Here is a 27,986-nt window from a genome sequence, read left to right as displayed (position 1 = left end):
CTTTACAGACTTGCCCATATGCGGGGGTGTCCCTGAAGTTTTGACGACAGTATTGTTTTATCTATTTCACGTGCCTGTCATTCGTTTTCCCCCCACCTCCACCCACCCCCTGCCTGGGAGTGGAGAGGCTGCCTTAATAGTCCATGAGGGTAACTTTCCTTGTAACACACTCCTTTGTCCATGCAACCCACAGGTCTCTTTGAATGAAGCTGGAGCTTCAATGGACATGTACATGTCCATCCATGTACATGTCCCTCAGCCAATCTGAGGGTCCTGGCCATGGACCATGATAACCATGCCTTCCAGCTATGTGTTAGCTGGGTGATTTCAAGCATATGTTATCTTATAAGGAGAAGAACTGTTTCTTGCTCCCAGAAACCATGTGGTTTGGGTATCCCTTACCAGCATCAGTATTGGTTAAGCATCCAAGTTAGCTTAGCTTGGATGTAAAGTGAGGCAGCTACTGCTTTTGAAAGATTCTCCTCCAGTGCACAAGTAGTACTTTGGAATATCAGCTTATATGAGCATCACCTGGAGGGCTTATTAAAACACAGAGTGATGGGTCCCTCCCTGAGAACTTGTGATCTTTAATGGGACCCAAGAACTTGCATTTCTAACAAGTTATCAGATGATAATGCCAATGATGCTGCTGGTCCAGAGACCGCACTTTAGACTGAAGTTCTTTGGGGTTTTGTAGTTTGTCTGTTTTCTTTTTACTTCCCTCAAAGACTGCATTAATTATGGGAACTCTAGGTAAGTAGAGAAGAGGCAAACCCTAAGTCATTGCAAAACCTGTGGTATACTTTGTCTTTCAAGGAAGCGTGGGACCATTTGTTATTACTATTTACCTTCTCCAAAAACAGATATCTTTAAGCCAACAATCTTTCATATCAACTCAATCTCCCATAAAAGATAAAGTAGATAGCTGTGAAAGTAGGTAAAATGCTTCCTTATGAAGGGGTTTCTGAAGTGTACAGAGCTAGGTGTTACTGAAAACTAGTTGTTTTTCATACTTGTATTTGATCTAAATAAGAACCTTAGTCATATTTGTACTTTCTGTGAAGAATTCAACAGGTTAATCTGATAGTGAAATGAATACAAATTGTATCCATTATGAAATTCATATCAAAGAGGCCCCTTCAGATGAAACTGAGCCTTAGTCTCTGGGTGCCCTTGGCAGAGGAAGTGAAGTGAAAGTCGCTCATCGTGTCTGATTCTTTGCAACTCCATGGACTATACAGTCCATGGAATTCTCCAGGCCAGAATACTGGAGTGGGTAGCGGTCCCCTTCTCCAGGGGATCTTCCCAACCCAGGGATTGAACCCAGGTCTCCGCATTGCAGATGGATTCTTCACCAACTGAGCTACCAGGGAAGCCCCGGCAGAGGAAGGAAAGAGGATTTTCTGGAGTTGGCATTTCTGAACATACAGAATAATACCAGCTGATGGATTGCTCTCTATTTTGAAATGGTATCACTTTGGCTGAGAACCTTATATTTTATTTTTCTCCTCTAACAAAGAAGTAGGATGCTTAAAGAACTGTTAAAAGGGCACCTCTCTGCCCATGCTCCAAACATGTCTTAACTTCTTTCCAAGTTTGAATGGCATGACTCCCATCTCCATAGACTATCATCTTCTTTTATACATTGTCTTTTGGTTCCAGCTTTTGCTTGGGAAAAAAAAAAATTATTGCTAGAAATGTGTTGAGTAAAAATGGCTCCAGTGAGCACATTACGTAGAATAATGTTGTACTTGTACTAAACTGGATTTCATTAATAAGTAACAGCACATTAGGTGCTTTGCAGACCAAAGGACTCTTGCTTGATTGTAACACGAATACCAAAATATGAAGGCATTTTTAAAGTAAATTTCTCTCATAAAAAAACAAGTTATCACTCAATGGATGGTATGTTACTTCTCTACTTAAAGTTGGTTCTCAGGATACACTTTAAATGCTTCAACCTGGTGTAGTAATCAAGATTCTTCAGAGAAACAGAACCAACAATATAGATATGGAAAGAGATGTGTTATAAAGAAATGGCTCCCACAGTTATGAAGGCTAACAAGTCCCAAGATCTGTGGTGGGCAAGCTTGAGAACCAGGAGAGTCGATAGTGTAGTTTCAATCCAGATGCTGACAGGCTTGAGACCCTGGAAGAGCCCTTGTTCCAGTTTGAGGTCAAAGACACAAGATATTCAGTGTCTCAGCACAGAGGTAGGTAATCTGGCAGAAAGAGTCCCCTCTTACTTGGGGGAGGGTCATCCTAACAAATTGGATGAGATCCATGGGGTGACAATCTGCTTTACTCAGTCTATGGATTCAAATGTTAATTTCATCCAGAATCCTCCTCCCAGACACTCTCAGAATAGTGTTCAGCAAATGTCTGGGCACTCTACAGTCCAGTCATGTTGATACATAAAATTAACCACCATATTCAGCATGGACCAAAGAAGACCTTTCAATAGTAGTACAGATCATTTTATCCAAAGTTCTGTAAATTCTCCCTTTAGCCATTAAGAGCTAGTTTTATTGCCTTCAAAGCATCTTGAGTGGTCACATCCAAGTGTTTTTAGCTGCATTTCCCTCTGCTTGAGCTCCATTAACCTTGTCTTACTTTGAATACCCAACCCTCTCCCTGACTCCAGAAGCAGACTTGAAACAAAATTCAAGTGGAAATCTTTACACCAGCAGGGGAGTGAGAAATGTCATGGAATTACCCTCCCCTCCAGGGCAGCCTTTTACAAAGTGACTGGCAGGATTTGCATACAAGGCTTCCAGCTCCCTTGCTTTCTGGTTTTGCTTTCCTATGCCACCCACCTCTTTATGAGGTCTTTGAGGGAGGGGAGTGTCCTCTTGTATCTCCAAAGCCTCCCATGGTTCTGGCACATAATATTGGCCAGTACATGGTTAGCTAGTACATGTAGTAATAATAATGACTTGATGACAGTGACAGCCAGTATTTATTGAATATTCCTTCTGTATAAGCACTTTACATGTATTACCAACTCTAGAAGAATGGTAGTTTTATCATCCCTATGCTATCAATAGAGTCTATTTTCAAATATACGCTCTGAGGTCACATTTTCTGAGAACCCTTCCCAGTAGCCTTGACTAGAAGCATCCATCCCTCCTCTGGCACCTTTTGTAATGGCAATGATTACTCTGCATCATATATTTGAATTTCTCTGCATGTCTTAGTTTCCTTACTCTTGGTAAGTTTCTAGATAAAGTTTTATTTAAGTGTCTGATTTATTTTTGTGTTTTCTATTTCGCCAAACACAAGCCTTGTACATAGTTCAGTTCAGTTCAGTCGCTCAGTCGTGTCCGACTCTTTGCGACCCCATGAATCGCAGCACGCCAGGCCTCCCTGTCCATCACCAACTCCCAGAGTTCACTCAGACTCACGTCCATCGAGTCAGTGATGCCATCCAGCCATGTCATCCTCTGCCATCCCCTTCTTCTCCTACCCCCATCCCTCCCAGCATCAGAGTCTTTACCAGTGAGTAAACTCTTCGCATGAGGTGGCCAAAGTACCTAGTATGAGCCTTGCACATACTAGGCTACCAATTAGTGTTTATCAGAAAGACAAATGGATACAAGGGGAGCAATTGAGAGATCTTTGACATTTCCTTTATTTTCCCCTAGAAAATATAGTCTTTTCCATCCCACTCTGAGATTCCACAGGGTCTGTTGTCATAGAGATGATTCTATATATTTTAGGCAGTTTTGGGAAAAAAATTCTATTTTAATATATTAAGTTTAGAAAAAAATATGTGAAGTTTACTTTGTAGAATTTAGGTAATCATTTGGTTAGAAAACCACATTTCCAAGAAATAGCTATTCTTCCTCCTAAAATTATATTCATAAAAAGAATGAAAAAAAAATTATGTAGAAAATCACAACTGTTTCTAACAATCTGAATGAAAGAAATTTTACTTCTTTGAAATGTAACTGTGGCCATCAAGAATTATCTGTGTAACACTTCAAATTAAATGCATTTTCCACTTCTGCTATTATATCTCTGCTGCTGCTACGTCACTTCAGTCGCGTCTGATTCTGTGCGACCCCATAGACGGCAGCCCCTAATCTTCATTAATAATTAACACTTTGAGAAATGGTATATTGAATAAATCTGGCTAGGAAGTTGCAAATCTTGACTGAGTCCCTTTGCTTACAGACCATCCTCTAAATACATGCTGTCCTGATATGCAGGAAACACTTAGAAAGTATAAACTAGGAATTCTCCAGTTTGGCTAATACAAAATGAGATAAAAACAAAACAAAAATCACAAAAATTTAATTCAGCAGAAATTTCTTTCTCGATTCCAATGTATAAGCAATTGGATTAGGTGCCATGGGAGACAAAAGAACACAGATGTTTTTATCTTTGTAGGATTTATGATCTAGAGGTGGGCCTATGGAAAACAGATAGTTTACGAGTTACTAGGCTGTGGGAATTGATGGTAAAAATAGCTAATACTTAGCCTTGGAATACAGAATGAAACAGGGCAAAGGCTAACAGAGTTTTGCCAAGAGAACCCACTGGTCATAGCAAACACCCCCTTCCAACAACACAAGAGAAGACTCTACACATGGACATCACCAGATGGTCAACACCGAAATCAGATTGATTATAGTCTTTGCAGCCAAAGATGGAGAAGCTCTATACAGTCAGCAAAAACAAGACCGGGAGCTGACTGTGGCTCAAACTCCTTATTGCCAAATTCAGACTTAGATTGAAGAAAGTAGGGAAAACCACTAGACCATTCAAGGTATGACCTAAATCAAATTCCTTATGATTATACAGTGGAAGTGAGAATTAGATTTAAGGAATTAGATCTGATAGAGTGCCTGATGGACTATGGACTGAAGTTCATGACATTGTACAGGAGACAGGGATCAAGACCATCCCCATGGAAAAGAAATGAAAAAAAGCAAAATGGGTGTCTGGGGAGGCCTTACAAATAGCTGTGAAAAGAAGAGAAGTGAAAGCAAAGGAGAAAAGGAAAGATATACCCACTTGAATGGAGAGTTCCAAAGAATAGCAAGGAGAGATAAGAAAGCCTTCCTCAGTGATCCTTGCAAAGAAATAGAGGAAAACAACAGAATGGGAAAGACTAGAGATCTCTTCAAGAAAATTAGAGCTACCAAGGGAACATTTCATGCAAAGATGGGCTCGATAAAGGACAGAAATGGTATGGACATAATAGAAGCAGAAGATATTAAGAAGAGGTGGCAAGAATACACAGAAGAACTATACAAAAAAGATCTTCACGACCCAGATAATCACAATGGTGTGATCACTCACCTAGAGCCAGACATCCTGGAATGTGAAGTCAAGTGGGCCTTAGAAAGCATCACTATGAACAAAGCTAGTGGAGGTGATGGAATTCCAGTTGAGCTATTCCAAATCCTGAAAGATGATGCTGTAAAAGTGCTATACTCAATATGCCAGCAAATTTGGAAAACTCAGCAGTGGCCACAGGACTGGAAAAGGTCAGTTTTCATTCCAATCCTAAAGAAAGGCAATGCCAAAGAATACTCAAACTACTGCACAATTGTACTCATCTCACACGTTAGTAAAGTAATGCTCAAAATTCTCCAAGCCAGGCTTCAGCAATACGTGAACCATGAAATTCCAGATGTTCAAGCTGGTTTTAGAAAAGGCAGAGGAACCAGAGATCAAATTGCCAACATCTGTTGGATCATCAAAAAAGCAAAAGAATTCCAGAAAAATATCTATTTCTGCTTTATTGACTATGCCAAAGCTTTTGACTGTGGATCACAATAACTGTGGAAAATTCTGAAAGAGATGGGCATATCAGACCACCTGACCTGTCTCTTGAGAAACCTATATGCAGGTCAGGAAGCAACAGTTAGAACTGGACATGGAACAACAGACTGCTTCCAAATCGGGAAAGGAGTATGTCAAGGCTGTATTTTGTCACCCTGCTTATTTAACTTATATGCAGAGTACATCATGAGAAATGCTGGGCTGGATGAAGCACAAGCTGGAATCAAGATTGCTGGGAGAAATATCAATAACCTCAGATATGCAGATGACACCACCCTTATGGCAGAAAGTGAAGAGGAACTAAAAAGCCTCTTGATGAAAGTGAAAGAGGAGAGTGAAAAAGTTGGCTTAAAGCTCAACATTCAGAAAATGAAGATCATGGCATCTGGTCCCATCACTTCATGGGAAATAGATGGGGAAACAGTGTTAGACTTTATCTTTTTGGGCTCCAAAATCACTGCAGATGGTGATTGCAGCCATGAAATTAAAAGACGCTTAGTCCTTGGAAGGAAAGTTATGACCAACCTAGATAGCATATTGAAAAGCAGAGACATTACTTTGCCAACAAAGGTCCATCTAGTCAAGGCTATGGTTTTTCCTTTGGTCATGTATGGATGTGAGAGTTGGACTGTGAAGAAAGCTGAGCGCCAAAGAATTGATGCCTTTGAACTGTGGTGTTGGAGAAGACTCTTGAGAGTCCCTTGGACCAACCAGTCCATCCTAAAGGAGATCAGTCCTGGGTGTTCTTTGAAAGGACTGATGCTAAAGCTGAAACTCCAATACTTTGGCCACCTGATGCAAAGAGTTGGCTCATTGGAAAAGACTCTGATGCTGGGAGGGATTAGGGGCAGCAGGAGAAGGGGATGACAGAGGATGAGATGGCTGGATGGCATCACTGACTCAATGGACGTGAGTTTGAGTGAACTCCGGGAATTGGTGATGGACAGGGAGGCCTGGCATGCTGTGATTCATGGGGTCACAAAGAGTCGACACGACTGAGCGACTGAACTGAACTTAGCGTTAAATGATGTTTCAGTAGCTGTCCTAGTGTTTTATTTTATATTATCTCATTTAATCCTCACAATAACTCTGTAGGAGGCACTATTTTTATTTCACTTTATAGCTGATGAACTTGAAACCCAGGAATATTAGGTAATTTCTCCAGGAACACATACATGGTGAATGTGTAGGTGGAGGAGCCAGTATACATATCTAAGCCTAAAGGCCCTTAGAGTCTATACTCAGAAGGCAGTGAAAATAAGGTACCAAAGAGAACATTATTCATTCAAATTTGGGTGGAGCAGATGTTACAGTGCCTCAGCTTGGCCTGGAAGTATAAGTGTGAACAGAGATGGAGAAAAGCATTGCTTCCAGGACCGAGGCAGGAGGAAGGAAGCTAAAGGAAGCCGCAGGAAATAAGGAAGAGCCAAGCGTTGCCATGCGTGTAGTTGGCAGCATGAGTGGAACAGGGCTGGTGAAACTGAGAAGCGTGGTTGGAACCAGATATTGTCGGCCTTGAGTGTTACTCCAAAGATGTAGACTTTTCTCATTAGACAGAGAGGTTGTCTAGTAGTTGTGAATTAGCTGCGAGCAGTGTTTTAATACTGATTTGACAGCTACATGTAAAGGGAATTGGTGTCAGAAGTGGGAAGAAGAGTAGGACAGTCGGGAAACCAAAAAACCCAGGAAGTGAATGGTGCTGAGAGTTGGGATTTGGGTGCAATGATGTGGGTGGAGGAGAAGAAATATGGAAATAGGACAGGATTTGGCACTGGCTGGATATGAGGAACGTATAAGGAGAGGAGATGAAAACATATAACAGTTCAGAAAAACAAATAAGCCATTCAGCAGGCAGAGGAAGCATACGTCTGGGTCCTGTCAAAGGGACTTACTGTAGAAGGTGAGATGAGAGGGGTTAAGTAGGAATGGAGCAGCAGTAGGTAGGGATACTTGAAAGTACATGGTTAAAGGCGTGGGTTTCCACGTGTTGCAAACAAGCACGTTTCCTGGTGCAGGGCAAGGGTTGGATGGTGTGTCAGCCTACAATAAAATGGTGATGCCTGCATTTCTTAGTTATTTCAGGTAAGCTTACACACCTTTAATAAATGCAGAAAATGTGACATTTAAAATCTGTGATTTTTATTTTTTTTATGAATTGAAGTGAGCAAAGTGACCATATATAACTTTTATAAGTGAAACATTATTGCATGTATATTTTGTTATAAAATATGTAATAATTTTTTAAAGGAAATATAAACCCTAGCTATTAAATTGTGCTCTAAAGTATATACTTTATTCCTAATTAAGCATGATAATATAAGTCAATGGAAAGTCATGATTTAATACTCTTTTCTACTAAATGTTTTCTTTAGCTCTATTTTTTTGTTAGTCAAATTAGCAAATAGTGGTATTTCTAGCTTTCATATGAGTTTTTCTTATTTTTTAATAGATGATGATAATGAAGAAGAAGATGTTGACATGAAGGAAGATTCAGGTATTAATGTTTTTATTCTTAGGGGATAGACAAGGATCATTTGTTGTTGATGTACACCTTATATCTTCCAAAGAAAGACAAAATAAGGCTAAAATAATAGAAATGTACACTCAAGGTTACAAAATAAGAAAGTGGTCATTCTAACTCATAGCTAATATGTGTATGCGTGGGTGGGTGTGTGGGTGTGTGTTAGTCGCTCAGTTATGTCCAACTATTTGTGACCCCATGGACTATAGCCCACTGGGCTCCTCTGTCCATGGGATTCTTCAGGCAAGAATACAGGAATGGGTTGCCATTTCCTTCTCCAGGGAATCTTCCTGACCCAGGGATCGAACCCAGGTCTACTGCTTTGCAGGTGGATTCTTTACCATCTGAGCCACCATGGAAGCCCCACTCATAACTAACAAAGTTACTGTATTTAAACATTAAACTTGACTTCGAGCTGAGAGCTAAGGTAAAATTGGACCATGATGTCGTTACTGGAAGTGTATAACAAGTCACCCCCAAAACTTAGTGGCTAAAGCACCCACATATATGCTGAAATATTCTGTGGGTCGGAAATTCACAGCAGGACTGATTTGATAATGCTCCTTCACAGAATCTGAGGCCTTAACAGGAAGACTCACCAGCTGGGGGTTAGAATCACCAGAAGATTTGTTCACTCATATATGTCTGGCTGTTGGGGTTTCATAGGTAGCTCAGTGGTAAAGAATCTGCTTGCCAAGCAGGAGACCTGGGTTCGATCCCTGGGTTGGGAAGATACCTTGGAGGAGAAAATGGCAACCCAGTCCAGTATTCTTGTTTGGGAAATCCCGTGGACAGAGGAGTTTGACGGGCTACAGTCCATGGGGTCACAATGAGTCGGATGTGACTTAGGGACTAAACAGCAGCAGCAATATGTCTGGCTGGTGATTGACAGGCCTGGCACCTGAGACCTTGGCTGGGGCAGTTTTCTGAAACACGTGTGCATAGCCTCCTTCTGTGTTCTGGGCTCCTTCCAGTGGCCAGTTTCCTTTCGGTTTCTCTAGAGAGTGAGCGAGCCAAACACATTTCTATCTTAAGACTCATCCTCAAGAATCCCATAGAATTATTTCCACCACGCTCTTTTCTTTGGAATGGTTCTTCTCAAGCCCACCCAGCCTCAGAGAAGCAGAGAATAGATTCAGTTTCCTGATGGGAATCAGTGACGGTCTTATAGCAGGTAGGACCTGAAAAATGGCTGAGGGATTCTTTGGGAAATGCATTTTGTACATGTGATATATTGTTCTCATTATCAGAAAGTGAGATACATGCCTGCCCCTCAAATAAAAGACCAGTGTTTGATGAGAGAAATCTAGTGGTTAAAAACACTGGTTCTGACCTAAGGTCAAGATGAGCTTGATAATGAATACATCAATCATTTGGCCTGGATTCAATCCTAGCTCCTCCACTTAAAGACTTTGGATTAGAGTTTTCTCTGTTAGCCTCAGTTTACACTTCTGATGGCAATAACTCTTACCATACAGTCTTGTTCGGGGGACTGAATGAGATATCATACCTGAAATGTTCCTTGAATACTTGGTGATCACTTTGTTTACTCAACGTATCTGACAGATATTAGAAAGTACAGGGCTCAGTTCTATGGGAGGAGAGCCCCGTGTTTCTCACTATGGCGTGACGCTGCTCTAGACGCAAGATGGGGCCTGTTTTCAGAACTGAAATACATATCTTAGAGACCTTCATTTTGTGTGACCTCCTATTGCTGCCGGGACTCCCTACAAATCACTGGCAACTTGGTTCCGAACAGCTCCACAAACAGGGAGCTCTTTAAACTGTGCAGCAGACAGTCTCGTTGGGCAGGGTTTGGTTAAGACCATCCTTCTTGTGAAGTTCAATCTCTGTCGCTCACCTGACCTCCCACTTTCCCGTGGAGGAATAATATCAGTTCTTTTCGGTAGTAACAGTTCCCTGGAACATTGACCTGACGTTCTATCCACTCTTGTACCTCTGGTCTCCCCAGGGCCATGGATTCAGGGGGCATGGTACGCAGAGGGAGGGTCTCAAAGTCAGGAGCGGAATGAAGGAGGGGGAGGAGGGACAAGACAGTGGCTCTGGGCTCCCTACCTGGGGCCCCCTTGGCAGTCCGGTTGTTGTATAACACGGGAAGCTTTCTAAGGAAAGTTCTTGTCTCTGTTTGTGAAAGAAAACTCAAAGCATCAGGGAGTTAACTTCTCTGGAGTACCTCTCAGCCAAGGTTGGGCAGGAGATGGTTGATCAATACCATTGTGGGATGCATCTGAGGCATGTCCTAGGCCAGCACTGCCCAGTAGAAATCTAACAGGAGCCTCAAATGGAAGCCTGATAATTCAGATAATTGCAGATTTTCTTTTAGTCACCTTGAAAAAGGTAAAAATAAACAAGTGAAATTAACATTGTATGTAACGTATCAAAAATATTATCATTTCCACATAAGTAATATAAAAATTGGTCAGATATTTTGCATTCTTTATTTTTCCATACTAAGATTTTAAAATTTGTGTGTATGTCAATGTGTGGCAAAACCAATACAATATTGCAAACTAAAAAAAAAAATAATAAAATTTGTGTGTATTTCACACGCACATTTTAAATCAGACTATTCACATTTCCAGTATCATTGGCAATATGTAATATTAGACAGAGGGATTCAATACTATCACCCAGAGGCTCCTAATAGAAATGAATTGTCCACAGCTGAACTTTCTCATTAATACACTTATTGGTTGCCCTCCCTTTCTGGTCTTACTTCCTTGCTCCCCTCTGCTGCTTCCTGGGACAATCTCAAATTAATACTTGCACTCAAATGTTTGTCTCTTTGTTTTCTGAGAAAATTCAACTTAAGACAAGGACTCTGCTTCCCTTTTGTAAAACATAAATCCCAAGGCAAAATTTCAATTAAAATATCAATTACTATTCCTTGGAAGGAAAGTTATGACCAACCTAGATAGCATATTAAAAAGCAGAGACATTACTTTGCCAACAAAGGTTCGTCTAGTCAAGGCTATGGTTTTCCTGTGGTCATGTGTGGATGTGAGAGTTGGACTGTGAAGAAGGCTGAGCGCCAAAGAATTGATGCTTCTGAACTGTGGTGTTGGAGAAGACTCTTGAGAGTCCCTTGGACTGCGAGGAGATCCAACCAGTCCATTCTGAAAGAGATCAGCCCTGGGATTTGGAGGGAATGATGCTGAAGCAGAAACTCCAGTACTTTGGCCACCTCATGCGAAGAGCTGACTCATTGGAAAAGACCCGGATGCTGGGAGGGATTGGGGGCAGGAGGAGAAGGGGACGACAGAGGATGAGATGGCTGGATGGCATCACTGACTCGATAGACATGAGTCTGAGTGAACTCCGGGAGTTTGTGATAGACAGGGAGGCCTGGCGTGCTGCGATTCATGGGGTCTCAAAGAGTCGGACATGACTGAGCGACTGAACTGAACTGACTGATACCCAGGATAGCTTATTATTTAAAGAACCATAGATTGAAAAAACTGGTCAGTTCACTTCAGTTGCTCAGTCATGGATGACTCTTTGTGACCCCATGGACTATAGCATGCCAGGCCTCCCTGTCCATCAATTCCCATAGTTTACTCAAACTCATGTCCATTGAGTTGGTGATGCCATCCAACCAACTCATCCTCTGTCGTCCCCTTCTCCTCCCACCTTCAATCCCTCCCAGCATCAGGGTCTTTTCCAATGAGTCAACTCTTTGCATGAGGTGGCCAAAGTACTGGAGTTTCAGCTTTAGCATCATTCCTTCCAAAGAACTCCCAGGGCTGATCTCCTTCAGAATGGACTGGTTGGATCTCCTTGCAGTCCAAGGGACTCTCAAGAGTCTTCTCCAACACCACAGTTCAAAAGCATCAATTCTTCGGTGCTCAGCTTTCTTTATAGTCCAACTCTGCCATCCCTACATGACTACTGGAAAAACCATAGCCTTGACTACATGGACCTTTGTCAGCTAAGTAATGTCTCTGCTTTTTAATATGCTGTCTAGGTTGGCCATAACTTTTCTTCCAAGGAGAAAGTGTCTTTTAATGTCATGGCTGCAGTCACCATCTGCAGTGGTTTTGGAGCCCAAAAAATAGTCTGTCACTGTTTCCACTGTTTCCCCGTCTATTTGCCATGAAGTAATGGGACCAGATGCCATGATCTTAGTTTTATGAATGTTGAGTTTTAAGCCAGCTTTTTTACTGTCCTCTTTCACTTTCATCAAGAGGCTCTTTAGTTCTTCCTCACTTTCTGCCATAAGGGTGGTGTCATCTGTATATCTGAGGTTATTGATATTTCTCCTGGCAATCTTGATTCCAGCTTGTGATTGATCCAGCCTGGCGTTTCTCATGATGTACTCTGCATATAAGTTAAATAAGCAGGGTGACAATATACAGCCTTGACGTACTCCTTTTCCTATTTGGAACCAGTCTGTTGTTCCATGTCCAGTTCTAACTGTTGCTTCCTGACCTGCATATAGGTTTCTCAAGAGGCAGGTCAGATGGTCTGGTATGCCCACCTCTTTCAGAACTTTCCACAGTTTGTGGTGATCCACACAGTCAAAGGCTTTGGCATAGTCAGTAAAGTAGAAGTAGAAGTGTTTTTCTGGAACTCTTGCTTTTTTTATAACCCAATGGTTTTTGGTAATTTGATCTCTGGTTTCTCTGTCTTTTCTAAAACCTGCTTGAACACCTGGAAGTTCACGGATCACGTACTGTTAAAGTCTGGCTTGGAGAATTTTGAGCATTACTTTGCTAGTGTGTGAGATGAGTGCAATTTTACAGTAGTTTGAGCATTCTTTAGCATTGCCTTTCATTGGGATTAGAATGAAAGCTGACCTTTTCCAGTTCTGTGGCCACTGCTGAGTTTTCCAAATTGCTGGCATATTGAGTGCGGCACCTTCACCACATCATCTTTTAGGATTTGAAATAGCTCAACTGGAATTCCATCATCTCCACCAGCTTTCTTTGTAGTGATGCTTCCTAAAGACCACTTGACTTCACACTCTAGAATGTCTGGCTCTAGGTGAGTGATCAATCACCACCTGATTATCTGGGTCATGAAGATCTTTTCTGTATAGTTCTTCTTGCCACCTCTTCTTAATATCTTCCGCTTCTGTTAGGTCCATACCATTTCTGTCCTTTATCAAGCCCATCTTTGCATGAAATGTTCCCTTGGTATCTCTAATTTTCCTGAAGAGATCTCTAGTCTTTCCCATTCTATTCTTTTCCTCTATTCTTTGCACTGATCCCTGAGGAAGGCTTTCTTATCTCTCTTTGCTATTATTTGGAACTCTGCATTCAAGTGGATGTATCTTTCCTTTTCTCCTTTGCTTTTCACTTTTCTTCTTTTCACAGCTATTTGTAAGGGCTCCTCAGAGAGTCATTTTGCCTTTTTGCATTTCTTTTTCTTGGGGATTGTCTTGATCCCTGTCTCCTGTACAATGTCACAAACCTCAGTCCATAGTTCATCAGGCACTCTATCTATCAGATCTAGGCCCTTAAATCTATTTCTCACTTCCACTGTATAATCGTAGGGGATTTGATTTAGGTCATACCTGAATGGTCTAGTGGTTTTCCCTACTTCTTTCAATTTAAGTCTGAATTTGGCAATAAGGAGTTCATGATCTGAGCCACAGTCAGCTCCCGGTCTTGTTTTTGCTGACTGTATAGAGTCTCTCCATCTTTGGCTGCAAAGAATATAATCAATCTGATATTGGTGTTGACCATCTGGTGATATCCCTGTGTAGAGTCTTTTCTTCTGTTTTTGGAAGAGGGTGTTTGCTATGACCAGTGTGTTCTCTTGGCAAAACTCTGTTAGCCTTTGCCTGCTTCATTCTGTACTCCAAGGTCAAATTTGCCTGTTATTCCAGGTGTTACTTGACTTCCTACTTTTGCATTCCAGTCCCCTATAATGAAAAGGACATCTTTTGGGGATGTTAGTTCTAGAAGGTCTTATAGGTCTTCATAGAACCATTCAACTTCAGCTTCTTCAGCGTTACTGGTCAGGACTTGGATAACCATGATATTGAGTGGTTTGCCTTGGAAATGAACAGAGATCATTCTGTCGTTTTTGAGATTGCATCCAAGTACTGCACTTCGGACTCTTTTGTTGACCATGATGGCTACTCCATTCCTTCTAAGGGGTTCTTGCCCACAGTAGTCGATATAATGGTCATCTGAGTTAAATTCACCCATTCCAGTCCATTTTAGTTCATTGATTCCTAAAATGTCAATGTTCACTCTTGCCATCTTCTGTTTGACCACTTCCAATTTGCCTTGATTCATGGACCTAACATTCCAGGTTCCTATGCAATATTGCTCTTTACAGCATCGGACTTTGCTTCTATCACCAGTCACATCTACACCTGGGTGTTATTTTTGCTTTGGCACTGTCTCTTCATTCTTTCTAGAGTTATTTCCCCACTCATCTCCAGTAGCATATTGGGCACCTACTGACCTGGGGAGTTCATCTTTCAGTGTCCTATCTTTTTGCCTTTTCATACTGTTCACCCTGTCTTAAATTCCATGAATTTAGCGTTAATGCTTGCACTTCACATGGAATATCCTTGGATGTCCTTGGACTATCCTTCATCCATAGGGAGCACTGCCCTTTCAGCCAGATAGTTTAAGGCCCTTATCTTGCTAAGGATCACTTGCCCAAAGTGATGTAAGTACACATTTCTAGGCAAAGGGGGCTGGCTTCTTAATAAGGTGCTACTTGCTATCTGAACCACAGAGTGAGTTCAAGGAAATCATTAACACTAACACAGAACCCATACGGTTGGAGTTAGCATTTGGGGTTTAGGGGCCTTAAGTGAATCATCATTTCTGATATTAGTCCTGCCAAGTTTTCTGGGATTTATCGCTAGCAGTTGGATGCAGCCATTGATGTCACACTCAGTGGTCCAAGGACACTTAGTCACTCAGGCAGAATGGGCTTGGGAAGCTGCTCTCTGTTCCTAATATCTGAGTGCTGAAATCCTGGGGGATTTTGTGCAAGATGGGTTCATGAAGGGCCAGCTGGCCTTGCCAAGTATTTGTGAGCAGGCTTACTTCTGTTCAGTCTCATGCTCCAGTGTGCTGGTGTCTGAGAAGAGTCTGATCGAGCCTCCTAAGACCATTAACAGCTAGCCTTCCCTGAGCCCTGCGTCGCCTCTTCTTCTCATACAAGAAGTAGTGCTGGAAGGATTTTTAAGAATGCAGTTGACACTAGTGAAGGCCTGTTTGTGTGAACCAACCAGTCAACAAATGCTAGTAAATGCTAGTAAAAAATAATATGAATATCAAAAACCAGTGAGGTGCCAGGAAATGTACTCTCTGGTTGGGGGTGGGGGAGCCCCAATTTGGAGAGTTTGCAGATTTCTTTGGTATAAATAGTATTGTTCAAACTGCCAAACATTAGCCAATGAATGTAGGGGTGGAGGGGAGAGGGGTCCAACCAGCTAATGCAGGCTGGCTCAGCTCAGATCAGTCCCATCATCCCTTTGCTGAGCAGGATTTTAATTGAGCTGTTCCTTGTGCTTATTGCTTAATATACATGAACTCACTTAGGATATCCAACATCTCAAAGAGATGGAGAATGTTATTATCCAAAGCTTAGGGGGAACAATATCAGATGGTGTCAGATAGAGTCATCCTAAGAGAGGCTCTGCCCCTCTTCGAGGTGGTAGAAATAGACTGACTTAAATGCCTAGGATCCTGTTTAAGTCATTTAATCCTAGCATAGTAAATATTTCCCCCTGTCCTTCCACTTCCAAGACCATGCACTCTTGAAATGGACCCCAACCTGAGCCCAGGGACAGAAAATCAGCAGCCACCTCTGGCAGGTCCGCCACCCAAGAGCCAGAGCCCAGTTGAGTTCCTCGGGGACAAAGCCATGCTTATGGCAACACCCCAGAGGTTCAGCCTCTGCTGCAAACAGAGACAAGCTGACACAGTGTTAAGGAGAAGCGAGAGGTCTATTGGGGAAGGTCCTCTAGCTTTCCCAGGCTAAGAGGGAGAGGAAAACGTGAGCACAGAGGCCATATGTAGCAGTCACTTTCAGTCGAGTGTCTCCGTGGGTGTTGTGAAATACTGTGTCACAGACTAGAGGTCCCCAACCCCCGGGCCATGGACCAGTACCAGCCTGTGGCCTGTTAGGATCTGAGCCTCACGGCAGAAAGTAAGTAGCCGGGGAAGGAGACAAGCTTCCTCTACGCTCTCCATTGCACACATTACCCCTGACCGTACACCTCTCAAGTCTGTGGAAAAACTGTCTTCCATGGAACCAGTTCCCGGCTCCCAGAAGACTGGGGACCCCTGTCATAGATGGCTGCTCATAACTAACATGCATCTATGCCCACTGGTGACCCCAGGAGTGCCCTACAGCTTCTTCAAAAAGGAAGCACCAGTGCGTTTACAGTTTATAAATAGCTCACAATGTGGACACAGAGGTGTCTTTTTAAATCTCACCCATTCCCCAAGAACTCCCATTTAGGTGGGTAATCATGAATTCACAATTTAATTCTCAACTCACTTTCTGGAAATGCTGGTTTGGAGCTGAACTCCCAGCACTGGAAACTCTCCCCTTGGTCCCAGTTGCACACAGTGCATTTCGGCACAAAGGAGGGTGAGAGGCTTCTCCCAGGGATATTGCAAGTGGTGCTCTGCTCATTTTATGAATCCTTTTGAACCCAGCATCTGTGCTCAGTGAGCTGTTTCAAGCATCTCATTTCTGTTTTTGCTGAACCCATTCTGAAAGGTCAATATCTACCCACACCTGGTGACAGAAATTTGGGGGAGTTGCTAATGTAGTCGTTGGTGACATTTTTCACCCTGGTCGTGGTAATGACCTTGGATGTGACTGCCTTGCAACCACAGAAGGCCTAACCTAGTGCCCAAACCCCTTTATAGTCCATAATGCCAAAGTTTTTAATAGCACATCTATCAAATGCATTTTTCTGTTCTGTTCTTTTTATAATAAATGGGAAAAGAAAAATGAGTCACCATAACTCTATTGTATAGAGTCCTGGCATAGGTAATAGTTGCTAAGAGAGTGAGAATTAGGCACAAACCCCATTATGTCTTGGTCTCAAAGAAAGGCCTGGGTGATAAGGATATAAAAAAGAATTTGAAATGAAATTCTCCAGGCACTGCTGGACACCAATGACACAAGAGAGGATTACGAAAGACAAATGCCCTTTCTCATGGAACCTACCGTCTCAAGGTGGAGGATGGTATAGGAGGGAGACAAATAATAAATAAACAAGGGAGCAAGATAATTTCAGTTACACCAGGTAATGTGTCTGTGACAGATTTTCCTTGCGACCCTTCAGATTAAGTAGTCAGGAAAAGCCTTCCCTGGGAGTTGAATGTGACTCCATGTTAAAAGATGGGAATGGGGTAGGCATATGAATGTGTGCATCAGGAAAAAGGAAGAGCAGCAAGGGTAAAGGTCGTGAGGCAAGAACGAGCCTAGAAATGAAAGAAGGGAACTAATAGTCTGAAGCCAAAGACAAATGGGAGATGGGGCTCATGCGGTAGGTGGAACCCAAGTGACTTGTTCTCCTGGCCCATGAGACTGGATTTGGATCTTATTCTTAAGAGCTGCTGCTGCTAAGTCGCTTCAGTCGTGTCCTACTCTGTGAGACCCCATAGACGGCAGCCCACCAGGCTCCCCCGTCCCTGGGATTCTCCAGGCAAGAACACTGGAGTGGGTTGCCATTTCCTTCTCCAATGCATGAAAGTGAAAAGTGAAAGTGAAGCCGCTCAGTCGTATCTGACTCTTAGCGACCCCATGGACTGCAGCCTACCAGGCTCCTCCGTACATGGGATTTTCCAGCCAAGAGTACTGGAATGGAGTGCCATTGCCTTCTCCGATTCTAAGAGCAGTGGTTTCTAAACAGGGAAACAGGGTGATCTGGTGACATGGGAGGGAGGTTTAAAAGGGAGGGGATATATGTATACCTATGGCTGATTCATGTTGAGGTTTGACAGAAAACAAAAAAATTCTGTAAAGTAATTATCCTTCAATTAAAAAAAATAAAGTTTTTTTAAAAAGGAAAAAAAAAAAAAGATAACTCTGGCTGCTATGTGCAGAATAGATTATAGGAAGATGAGAGAGCTAGGAGTTAGAATCCAAAAGGCTATCGTAGTAACCCAGGTAAAAGATACTGCTGGTTTGGACTAGGGTGGTGGCTGCAGAGAATGAGCACAGTAGATGGACGTCGGCTGTATCTTGGAGCAGAGGTCATAGGACACATTATGATGGAATTGCTTTACTGGAGAAGTAATTGAAGAGAAATATTAAGGATAATATCGCAGTTTGGGGTTTAAATTCCTGGGTAGATAAGTCACACTCTCCCTTGAGAGGTGGGATACTGCGGAGAGAACAGATTTGCAGACGTCAGTGTACTGTTCCAGCTGCGTTGTTTGAAATGCCTCATGGCATTATTTATATAAGGGAGCAGAGTAAAGGGGAATCACTAGGTTGGGAAGAGTGGAGTACAGGTAATTCCCAGCCCTGAAAAGGCAACAGGGTAGTGGTAGTTTCAGGACCTAGAAGACAGGGAGGGCCATGAGGAGAGGGTTGGTTGGTAGGAACTGTGACCTTAGATTTAGGAAGATAACTAGTCCTTGAAGACTACTGGCAGCCTAGGAAATAAATGCCCTGGGCTCCCCATTGGCTGCATATAATAGGAAGCCAGAGAGACGGGGACTTCATTGGTGCCGCCTATAGAGACCAGTGTCCCAAAGCCGGAGGGAGGAAGGGTGGAAAGCGGACCTGGAGGAGTCAATGGACGAAATCCAAAATAAGATGTCACGTGAACAACTGAAGACATAAGCTTTGAGAAATAAAGAGGCCAGAGCTGTAGATATAATTTTTAACGAAGTATCCCATATCCAAATGGGATGAATTCGAAAGAGTTTTCCTAAAACTGTCTTTAGAATCTGTCATCAGCCTCCTTGGCAGGAGGAGCATTGAGAAAAGTGGGAAACACAGGAATTTAATCAGGGGCATATGGAAATTGTTTAGAATCTGGATTGGTAAAGAAATCTGTTAAATAGAAGGAGAATAATTTCATGCCCCATCCCATTCCCCCCAAATGAGATGACTTTACAGCTCATCTAGCCAAACTTTGAGGGCTAAAATGAAACCGCAGAATGATATCTGTCAGTTAACCCATGAAGTTTTAAATCAAACTCTCCTAGAGAATAATCATAATAATTTGGAGTTGCCTAATGGAGAATTTTTTAATTTAAAAAGCGCTCTTATGGTTTCACATTCTTGTGAATCATTAATGATGGCAACAACAATAACAAAATGGTTATGCCTAAGCTCTAAGTCGTCAAGTTCATGTTCATTGGAGAAGCCCAGATTTTTGCCAGAATTTAGCTCAGCCATAATGTCAGGTGAACCTACAGTTAAGCTTCATTCTATATGTGGATTTAGTAAGAAAAATGTATTTTTAAACATCATGATAATTTTGAACCCGTAATGGGAGATTTTTAAATAAAAATGTACTAAATCTATGTGCTTGCAGAGGGGTTAGAGCCAAAAGACCACTCTCCACCCCACAAGAAGAGCAAAGCAAAGAAGCCAGAAGGCTCCAAAGACTCCAGCGAGGGTAAGTCCAGTTCTTTGTCTCTTAAAAAAAAAAAAATACACCATGAAAAGAAATTTCTGTTTAATTTGTAAATTATGTGTATGCTCTCATATTCAGGTATTTCTAAGTGTTCAAGAATCACTGGGAAATTCTTTATCCTTTATCCTTTCTCCCCTGAATGTGAGAGTGAAATAGCAGATTCAGGTTTGAATCATTTTAAGGTAAAGACCAAATGTAGAAAATCATTTTCTCGGTGTAATGTATTTTCCATTCCTGCCAAGTGTGGATACTGCTTACCACTTCAGTGTTCTGAAATCACATAAGGGTGAAGGTCCAGATCTCTACGTGAAGAGTTGCAAAGTAGCTGTTGTCTTATTGGGATCTTTTTTTTTTTTTTTTCTTATGAATACATTTGGATCCAGAACAAAACCTCAGGAATGAGTGATAGAAACATTTCCTGTCTTTACTGTTCTCTTTTCCTTTCTGGAAACCAACATATCTTCACATTTATGCATTGGGTGGGTATGCCCAAAGGAGCTGTTTTATGAAGAAATGATCCATAGTAACTCTGGGTGCAGAGTGAGGGAGTAACAGTAGAAATAGTGGGTATAAAGTGCCTAGCACAGGTCCGCTTTCCATCAGTGGTGGCTATTCTAGTAAATATCACAAGCAGGACCATGATATGGTACACATTGTCCTAATTCATTGAAAGGTCATGGAAAGCTTAGAATCATTCAAAGAGAACACTTAGAACCAAGGAGAAGGCCAGCATCTCTAACTGGCAGGAGGTGGTTAAGCTTTGTTAATATCTGATTGGGAGAGTAGCCAGGGCTCCACCTCCTACTGGAATTAGGTCATTCCCTGGATAATCTCTTAAAACCATGATTGGGAGATGAATTAGAAGCAGAACAGCAGTCTCCTTTCCCTGGAGAGGCTCCCCCTCACTGAAAGGTTCCTGTCACAGGTGTGACCCAGGTCAGAGGTGGTTTTCCAGAGCCTGGGGGTCACTTGGGAGCATACACTGCAACAGTCATCTTGATTAACAGGGGAATTCTTCTGAGTTATTCCTGCAAATATGTGAAAACTTGTGTACTTGCTAAATAATTTGCTTTGTTTAGGAGCAGCATCTCATAATCCCAATATGACTCAATAATATATCTTCACCTCACCCAAATATACCATCCCAGAATCTGCTCTGAGTCACAAAAGTGCCGTCCCTGTGGATGTGCTACCAGGACCATTCGGTCCATAGCATCTCGGTGAAATGTACATGCTAGTCCTTCTACGGAGACATGGGAATTGTACGTTTGTTCCGGAAATGTCTTCAGAAATAGAAAGCTGCTGGGAAAGGAGTGAGGAAGGGAGCAGAGTCTGACGTGCTAGTGGTAGGTGGTCGCATGATGGGGGCGCTCGTCACTTGGCAGTGCTTCTATTTGGACAAAAGGAACCATGTCCCCAATTCAGGTGTTACGTTGCTGCCTGTGCCTCACTTCCTCCCATGATTCAGAGAGTCCCGATCATTCTCTCCTGCTGGATATGCAAAGGGACTGGGTAGAAGGGGTATGTGGGTCACGACCCTTCTCTGCAATCTTCCTGCCTTAGAGTTATCCATCATTTTCCAACTTGGTCATCTCTCTAATTTTTTGTTCTATTAACTTGTGTTGGTTTTATTGAGTTCAGAAAATTACCTAGTTATATTCAGACCAAATAGATGCTTACATTGATGTGTTGAAACTTCAGAATCATTTGCACACATATGCATTCATTATTATCTGGATTTCCTTATTCTATGTGCAGAAAAATGCTTCTACTGATTTTTTTTTTCTCAAAAATACTATCATTACTCCTATTGTTTTTCAGTCGCTCAGTCATGTCCTGCTCTTTGCGACCCCATGGACTGCAGCACGCCAGGGTTCCCTGTCCTTCACTATCTCCTGGAGTTTGCTCCAACTCATGACCATTGAGTCGATGATGCTATCCAACCATCTTATTCTCTGTCACTCCCTTCTCTTCCTGCCCTTCTCCTGAGATAAATTATTTGAGATTTCTTTCCATAACCATCCTAGTGATCTCTTGCACAATAGAGTAGGTCAGGAATGTTCCTCAAACTTGCTCTCATTGGCTCCTCTCTTTGTGACACGTGCTCCTGGTATTTTCTCTTAGAGATCACTCAGCTGTCCTCCCCATCGCTTGACCTCTCACTTCTCTCCTACCTTTGGGTTCCCTGCTCTGCTTCCAACCCTGACAGGTACTACTAATCACCTTGGCTCACCTTGTAGTATAAAGACAGGGCCATGCAGAGTGGAGTTAGAATACAAATTCACCTGGATTTTCTAGCGTTTAAAACCATAATAGCTGTATTTTGATCCAGAAGAAGAATCTTGAGCGCATATGGTCACGTTTTCTCTCTCTACAAAACTGTTTTTAAAATAGACTGCAAATGGTTCTTTATCTTGCCCAAGACCATGCAGTTTGTTAATGTCAGAATCTCTTTTTTTTCCTTTCTGGAAGCAGCACAGTGTCTCTAATCTTTTTCCCTTTCCCTCTTCTGGAAATTAGAACTCATTTTGTTGAAGGAAGAAATGTGGCCATCATTACAGCTTTGAGTGACTGAATATTACAAATATTTAAGTGTTTAACTTTAAATATTTAACTAAACATTAAACATCAAATTTTAAAAATCAAACATTTTCTAAAATTATTTGCATGTTTTATACTGTGGACTTTTGGATATAGAGTTTTATTTTCATTATTCTGATTGAAATATCATGGACCATAGTATACTTTGATTTGACCCACTGCAATGCAATGCCAATAATGAAATAATTAGTGATTTCAAACCACTAATTGGCATCTGATATAAATGGTGATGCTATCCATAAACCAGCACATCATAGGCATATGGAAAAAAACCCTGGTTAATACCCATTCCATCAGTTCCAACTCCCAATAATTTAGGCCAGTTTCGTTTCTTACATAATGTTTAATTGAGAGAATATCAATACAAAAAACTTACCACCTTCAATAAAACATGCTTTTCTCAACTCTTTCCTCTGTCTTTCACAAGCAGATTCTCTAGTGAAAGTCTCTCAGGGTTTGTTTGTCTGAAAGATATTATTTTGCATTTTTAAGGTGATTTTTCTGGGTAAAAATTCAAGGTTGCTGGTGATTTTCTTGCAGTGTTTTAGAGATATTTTCCCATAGTCCTATCAATTCTGTGGTTGTTAAGAATTCATTTTTCAGTCTAATTATTGTATATTTTTAGGTTATTTGTCTTTTCTTTCCAGCTGTCTTGACAGTCTGTCCTTTAGCTTCAGTGCTCCTCGGTTTCACTGTGATGTGCCTCAGTGTGGGTTTCTCTTTATTCTTCTTATGATTTGCTGAGCTTCTTAGACATGAAAATGGGCCTCTTTCATTAGTTCTGAAAATTTTTCACCTATTATCTCGCCAAATGTTAGCTCTCCAGTACTTTCTATTCTTTCTTTGCCCTTCATGACTCTTACCCTACACTGAATTTTTTCCTGTGTCACTGTCTCTCCTTGATGGTTTGTTCTCCAAGTTTGTCATCCAATTTCCTAATTTTTATTCAACTTTCTTTAATCTGGTGTTTAACTGTTTGCTGAGTTTCTCATTTCAGTTATTATGGTTTTCCTTCTTAAAAGTTTTATTTGGTTCCTTTTTAAATATACCTGATCAATCTTTATTTAGTTAACACAGAAAGTGTCTTTTAAGATAATCTGTATCTGTATCTGAAATTTCAATATCTCCACTCTGTATGTCAAATTCTACAGTTTATGTTTTCTGTAGACTCATGCCTGCGGTTATTTCCTTGTTTATTTTGTCTTTTTTATTGACATGTACATTGGATTTTTTTGTGGGAATTTTTTGAAGTTGAAATAAAAGCTTATTTATTTATATTTTGTTTTCTGCAATGCCTGAAGATACTGCCAATTTAGGAATACCTTAAACTACATATTTGGCTTAAAGTTTTATTTTTTGTTTCATTTGCTATTTGTCTTTAAGCCCATGTCAGCACATACATAAAGTTAGAAAATCTCAACAGAGACTTCTTTCTTCCTTTTTTCTTCCCCAACCACTGCTAAAACTGAAACAGGCAAATTTCCCACTGTTTCATAACAAAGTACTCTCTTCCATGTCTTTCACTTTATATGTGTAGTTCATTCAAACCCTGGTCTGTTGTCCAGTTGCTAAGACATGTCTGACTCTTTGCAACCCCATGGACTGCACCAGGCTCCTCTGTCCTCTGGTTTTTCCTAGAGTTTGCTCAAATTCATGTCCATTGAGTCAGTGATGCTATCTAACCATGTCATCCTCTGCCACCCCTTTCTCCTTTTGCCTTCAATCTTTCCCAGCATCAGGGTCTTTTTCTTTGCATTAGTTAGTTAAAGCTTTGCATTAAGTGGTTGAAGCTTCAGCTTCAGCATCCATCCTTCCAATGAATATTCAGAACTGATTTCCTTTGGATGGACTCGTTGGATCTCCTTGCAGTCCAAGGGACTCTCAAGAGTCTTCTCCAACACCATAATTTGAAAGCATCAATTCTTCAGTGCTCAGCCTTCTTTATGGTCCAGCTCTCACACCCTTACATGACTATTGGAAAAACCATACTCTTCAGTATACAGACCTTTGTCGGCAAAGTGATATCTCTGCTTTTTAATATGCTGTCTAGGTTTGTCATAGTTTTCCTTCCAAGCAACAATCATCTTTTAATTTCATGGGTACAGTCACCATCCACAGTGATTTTGGACCCCATGAAAATATTAATGAAATCTGTCACTACTTCCATTTCTAGTTCTGGCCCAAGTTTCTCAGTATTTCTGTGATCACTAACATCATCTGGGAACTTGATAGAAGTACAGATTCTCAGGCCCCACCCAGACCTACTGAATCAGAAACTCTGAGGTAGGATCCGGTAATTCATGTTTTTGAGAGCCCTCTTGGTATTCCAGTGCATGCTCAAGTCTGAGAACCATGGTTCTAGGATCTAGACCATCTGAGATTGGTAGATGCCTCAAAGCAAACAATAATTCCGGTGCTTGCTTACAAATCTTGATTCAATATTGTTCATCATTTCTGGCTTCTTAGAAGTTCATTATAAAAGAACCAGCTGAGCCATGTATTCCAAGAATCAGATGGATAGGTAGGGCAATAAATAGATTAGAAGATGATAGATAGATAGGTAAGTAGGTAGAAGATGATACATAAACAGTAGATAGTATATGCATGCAAGGAGAAGGCAATGGCACCCCACTCCAGTACTCTTGCCTGGAAAATCCCATGGATGGAGGAGCCTGGTGGGCTGCAGTCCATGGGGTCGCTGAGGGTCGGACACGACTGAGCGACTTCACTTCCACTTTTCACTTTCATGCATTAGAGAAGGAAATGGCAACCAACTCCAGTGTTCTTGCCTAGAGAATCCCAGGGACAGGGGAGCCTGGTGGCTGCCGTCTATGGGGTCACACAGAGTCGGACATGACTAAAGAGACTTAGCAGCAGCAGCGTATGCATGCAAATATGCATATAAAATACGTATCTACATAGCTATGTATATATTCATATGTGCGCAGCTGTGTGCTCAGTTGTTCAGTCATGGCCGACTCTTTGCAACCCTATGGGCTGTAGTCCACCAGACTCCTCTGTCCATGGGATTCTCCAGTCAACAATACTGGAGTAGGTTGCCATTTCCTCCTCCAGGGCATTTTCCCGAACCAGGGATTGAACCTGCGTCTCCTTGGTCTCCTGCATTGACAGGCAGATTCTTTACCACTGAGCCACCTGGGAAGCCCCAAGTATGTCCATATATATCCACAATACGGTCTGGAAAGATATATATAGATAGATAGATAGATATCTCTCTCAAAGTGACCTCAGAAATCAACTGGAGGAGTGGAGAAGGGGGAGGGGTAGACTTTGGAGAGTTTAATATTCAGCTTTCTAAATTTATGTGTAATTGAAATATATATGAATATATACGTATATATGTAAATAGAAAGATTTACTTCATCTTGATAAAAAAAAGCATTTTCATTAAAAACTAAAGAGACTTTAGGCTTCTAAAATTCAGTAGAAAGCTCAGAACAATAATTTTCTCCATACGTTCATCTCCAGAGCCTTCAGTGATTTTTGGTACTGAATGTTATTGTTCCATCATATTTTTTACACTAGCACTTTGACTCTCGCTGCACAATTGCCTCAACATAGAATATTCAGCAAACCTGCATGTGATGCCCATTCTTCAGGAGCCCAAGCCCTGGCAATGCTAAATCAAGCAGCCCGATACTGCACTTTAAAATATTAATGATCTCTCTTGTCAGATGAAATTAGATGTGGAAACATTTTGCAAACTAGGAAGTACTCGACAAATTTTGAAGGATCTAATGTTGCTATTAGAAGCATTATTATTGTTTTTACTAAGATAAATTTTTCTGAATATATGACCCATGGGTGGAATGCACTTTGTATTCCCTGAGAGGCAGCATTTTCTCTCTGCCCTCTTATTTTCTCTGCATATGAAAATATCATGTGACAAACTGTTTTGTGAGTGGCTGGACAGAACAAACATTCTCTCTTTCAGGATGCCACGAAGCACTTCATGCATTATATTCATAAGCATGATCTTTAATTTAATTTTTTTGACAAGTGCACTGAAGGGTAAAATCAGGCAGTCGTAATTTTGACTTTGCCATTGCTCAAACGAGCTCAATGATTGACCAGATTTTAAAACTAAAATAAGAAAGAAAAAAGCAGGAATGAGGAAAAGCAACTTTCTCATGAAGGAAAGCTTTGTTTTTTATCCTCTAGACCTTAAAATACTACAAATTAAAGCAAAATGTGAATTTCCATGGTAAAATTCAGAATAGAAGAAAAGCCTGTGTCACCATCTTGCTTTAATTATACTCTACGTTCTGCTTAATTTCAGGGCTGCTCTGAGCTATCTCCCTGCCACAGGTTAGGAGAAGGACCCAAGGGTTTGTTTTATTTTTAGTCGTGCTCTCCACATTCACCCGTTAAACAGAACTGAGGTTAGGACCATGGAGTCCTGTTTCAGCCAGCCCTAGGATTCTGAATGGGGCTTAGAGGATGTGACTATTAAGGTATTTTCCACGGGGAGAAGGCTGAACCTACCTGCAGAGTAGCCACAGTCCTGTGGGACCCAGGATGGCTCACGTGTGCCTGTTGTCCTTGACTCTGTTGGCGCCTGTTCCCTTTCACTGTTGGAGGTGTCCTGGCTGGGTGACAGCACATGGACCCACCTACTCATAGAGACAAACAATTCAGCCTGAATGTGGACAGAGCTCTCAGGGCCCAAGTTCTGCTTCCCTACTTAGGCAGATTTTCTAACTAAAAGGCAGCTTCTTCATATTAAATGGTCAGTAAAAACATATTAAATGGTCTGTGTGGTGAGATTTCAACAAGATGATCTCTAAAAGCCACCTGGCCCAATCTCTGCACAGAGGGGCCTGTCAGTACAAGTGTATTGAATTTGAAATAGGAAGAGCCCCCTGCCATCCAAAATTCACCTGCCTTATTTATTAACATGTGAAAGTCCTCTTAACATGAACAAAATTGTTCTGCAAACAGAGACAAGGCTTTCAAATGCATCAACTGGATCTCAGTCTCTGACTTACGGGACATGGGGTGTCCAAGAATTTGCATTTCTAGTAATTCCCCAGATGGGGCTGGTCCCCTGGCCCAGTACTCCACTTTGAGAATCTCTGCTGGGGCATTGTGGCTCACTGTGAGAATGCTGGCTTTTTCTCTGAATGAAGGGAGAGTGGAACTTCTAAGGCCGTGAAGGGACCTGATCTTACATTTTAAAGGCAGTGTTTGGATTGCTGTGTTGATCAAGAACAGTAGGGCACTAGGGGCCGGAGCATGGAGACAGTGGTTTGGAACAGGAGATACGGTGGCTTGTTCCAGGTAGCAGTGAAGGGACACAGTGAGGCCTGATCTGACCGTGGACCTATCTGAAAGGTAAAGCCAGCAGAGTTCACTGACATGGGATATGGGATATGGGATATGGGACCTATCTGAAAGGTAAAGCCAGCAGAGTTCACTGGCATGGGATATGGGACCCGAGAAAAA

The 27,986-nt window shown here is 41.6% G+C and overlaps 1 protein-coding gene across 4 annotated transcripts in view; it reads left to right on the top strand.

Moving 5' to 3' along the window:
* Positions 1-27,986, top strand: part of MACROD2 (mono-ADP ribosylhydrolase 2) — a 2,315,241-nt gene that overhangs the window by 2,111,956 nt on the left and 175,299 nt on the right. For all 4 annotated transcript variants that reach the window (XM_086335015.1, XM_086335014.1, XM_086335013.1 and 1 more), the window contains exons 10-11: positions 8,243-8,287; positions 19,818-19,901. In XM_086335015.1, the coding sequence (XP_086191141.1) occupies positions 8,243-8,287; positions 19,818-19,901 (129 nt within the window). The remainder of the gene's footprint in view (positions 1-8,242; positions 8,288-19,817; positions 19,902-27,986) is intronic.

The sequence above is a fragment of the Bos grunniens genome, chromosome 13 (assembly GCF_055505025.1).
Source record: "Bos grunniens cultivar Pamir isolate PY7600 chromosome 13, Bosgru_T2T1.0, whole genome shotgun sequence".
Classification (NCBI taxonomy): domain Eukaryota; kingdom Metazoa; phylum Chordata; class Mammalia; order Artiodactyla; family Bovidae; genus Bos; species Bos grunniens.
Note: the sequence above shows the minus strand (reverse complement) of the source record. Positions and strands in the feature narration are given on the sequence as shown.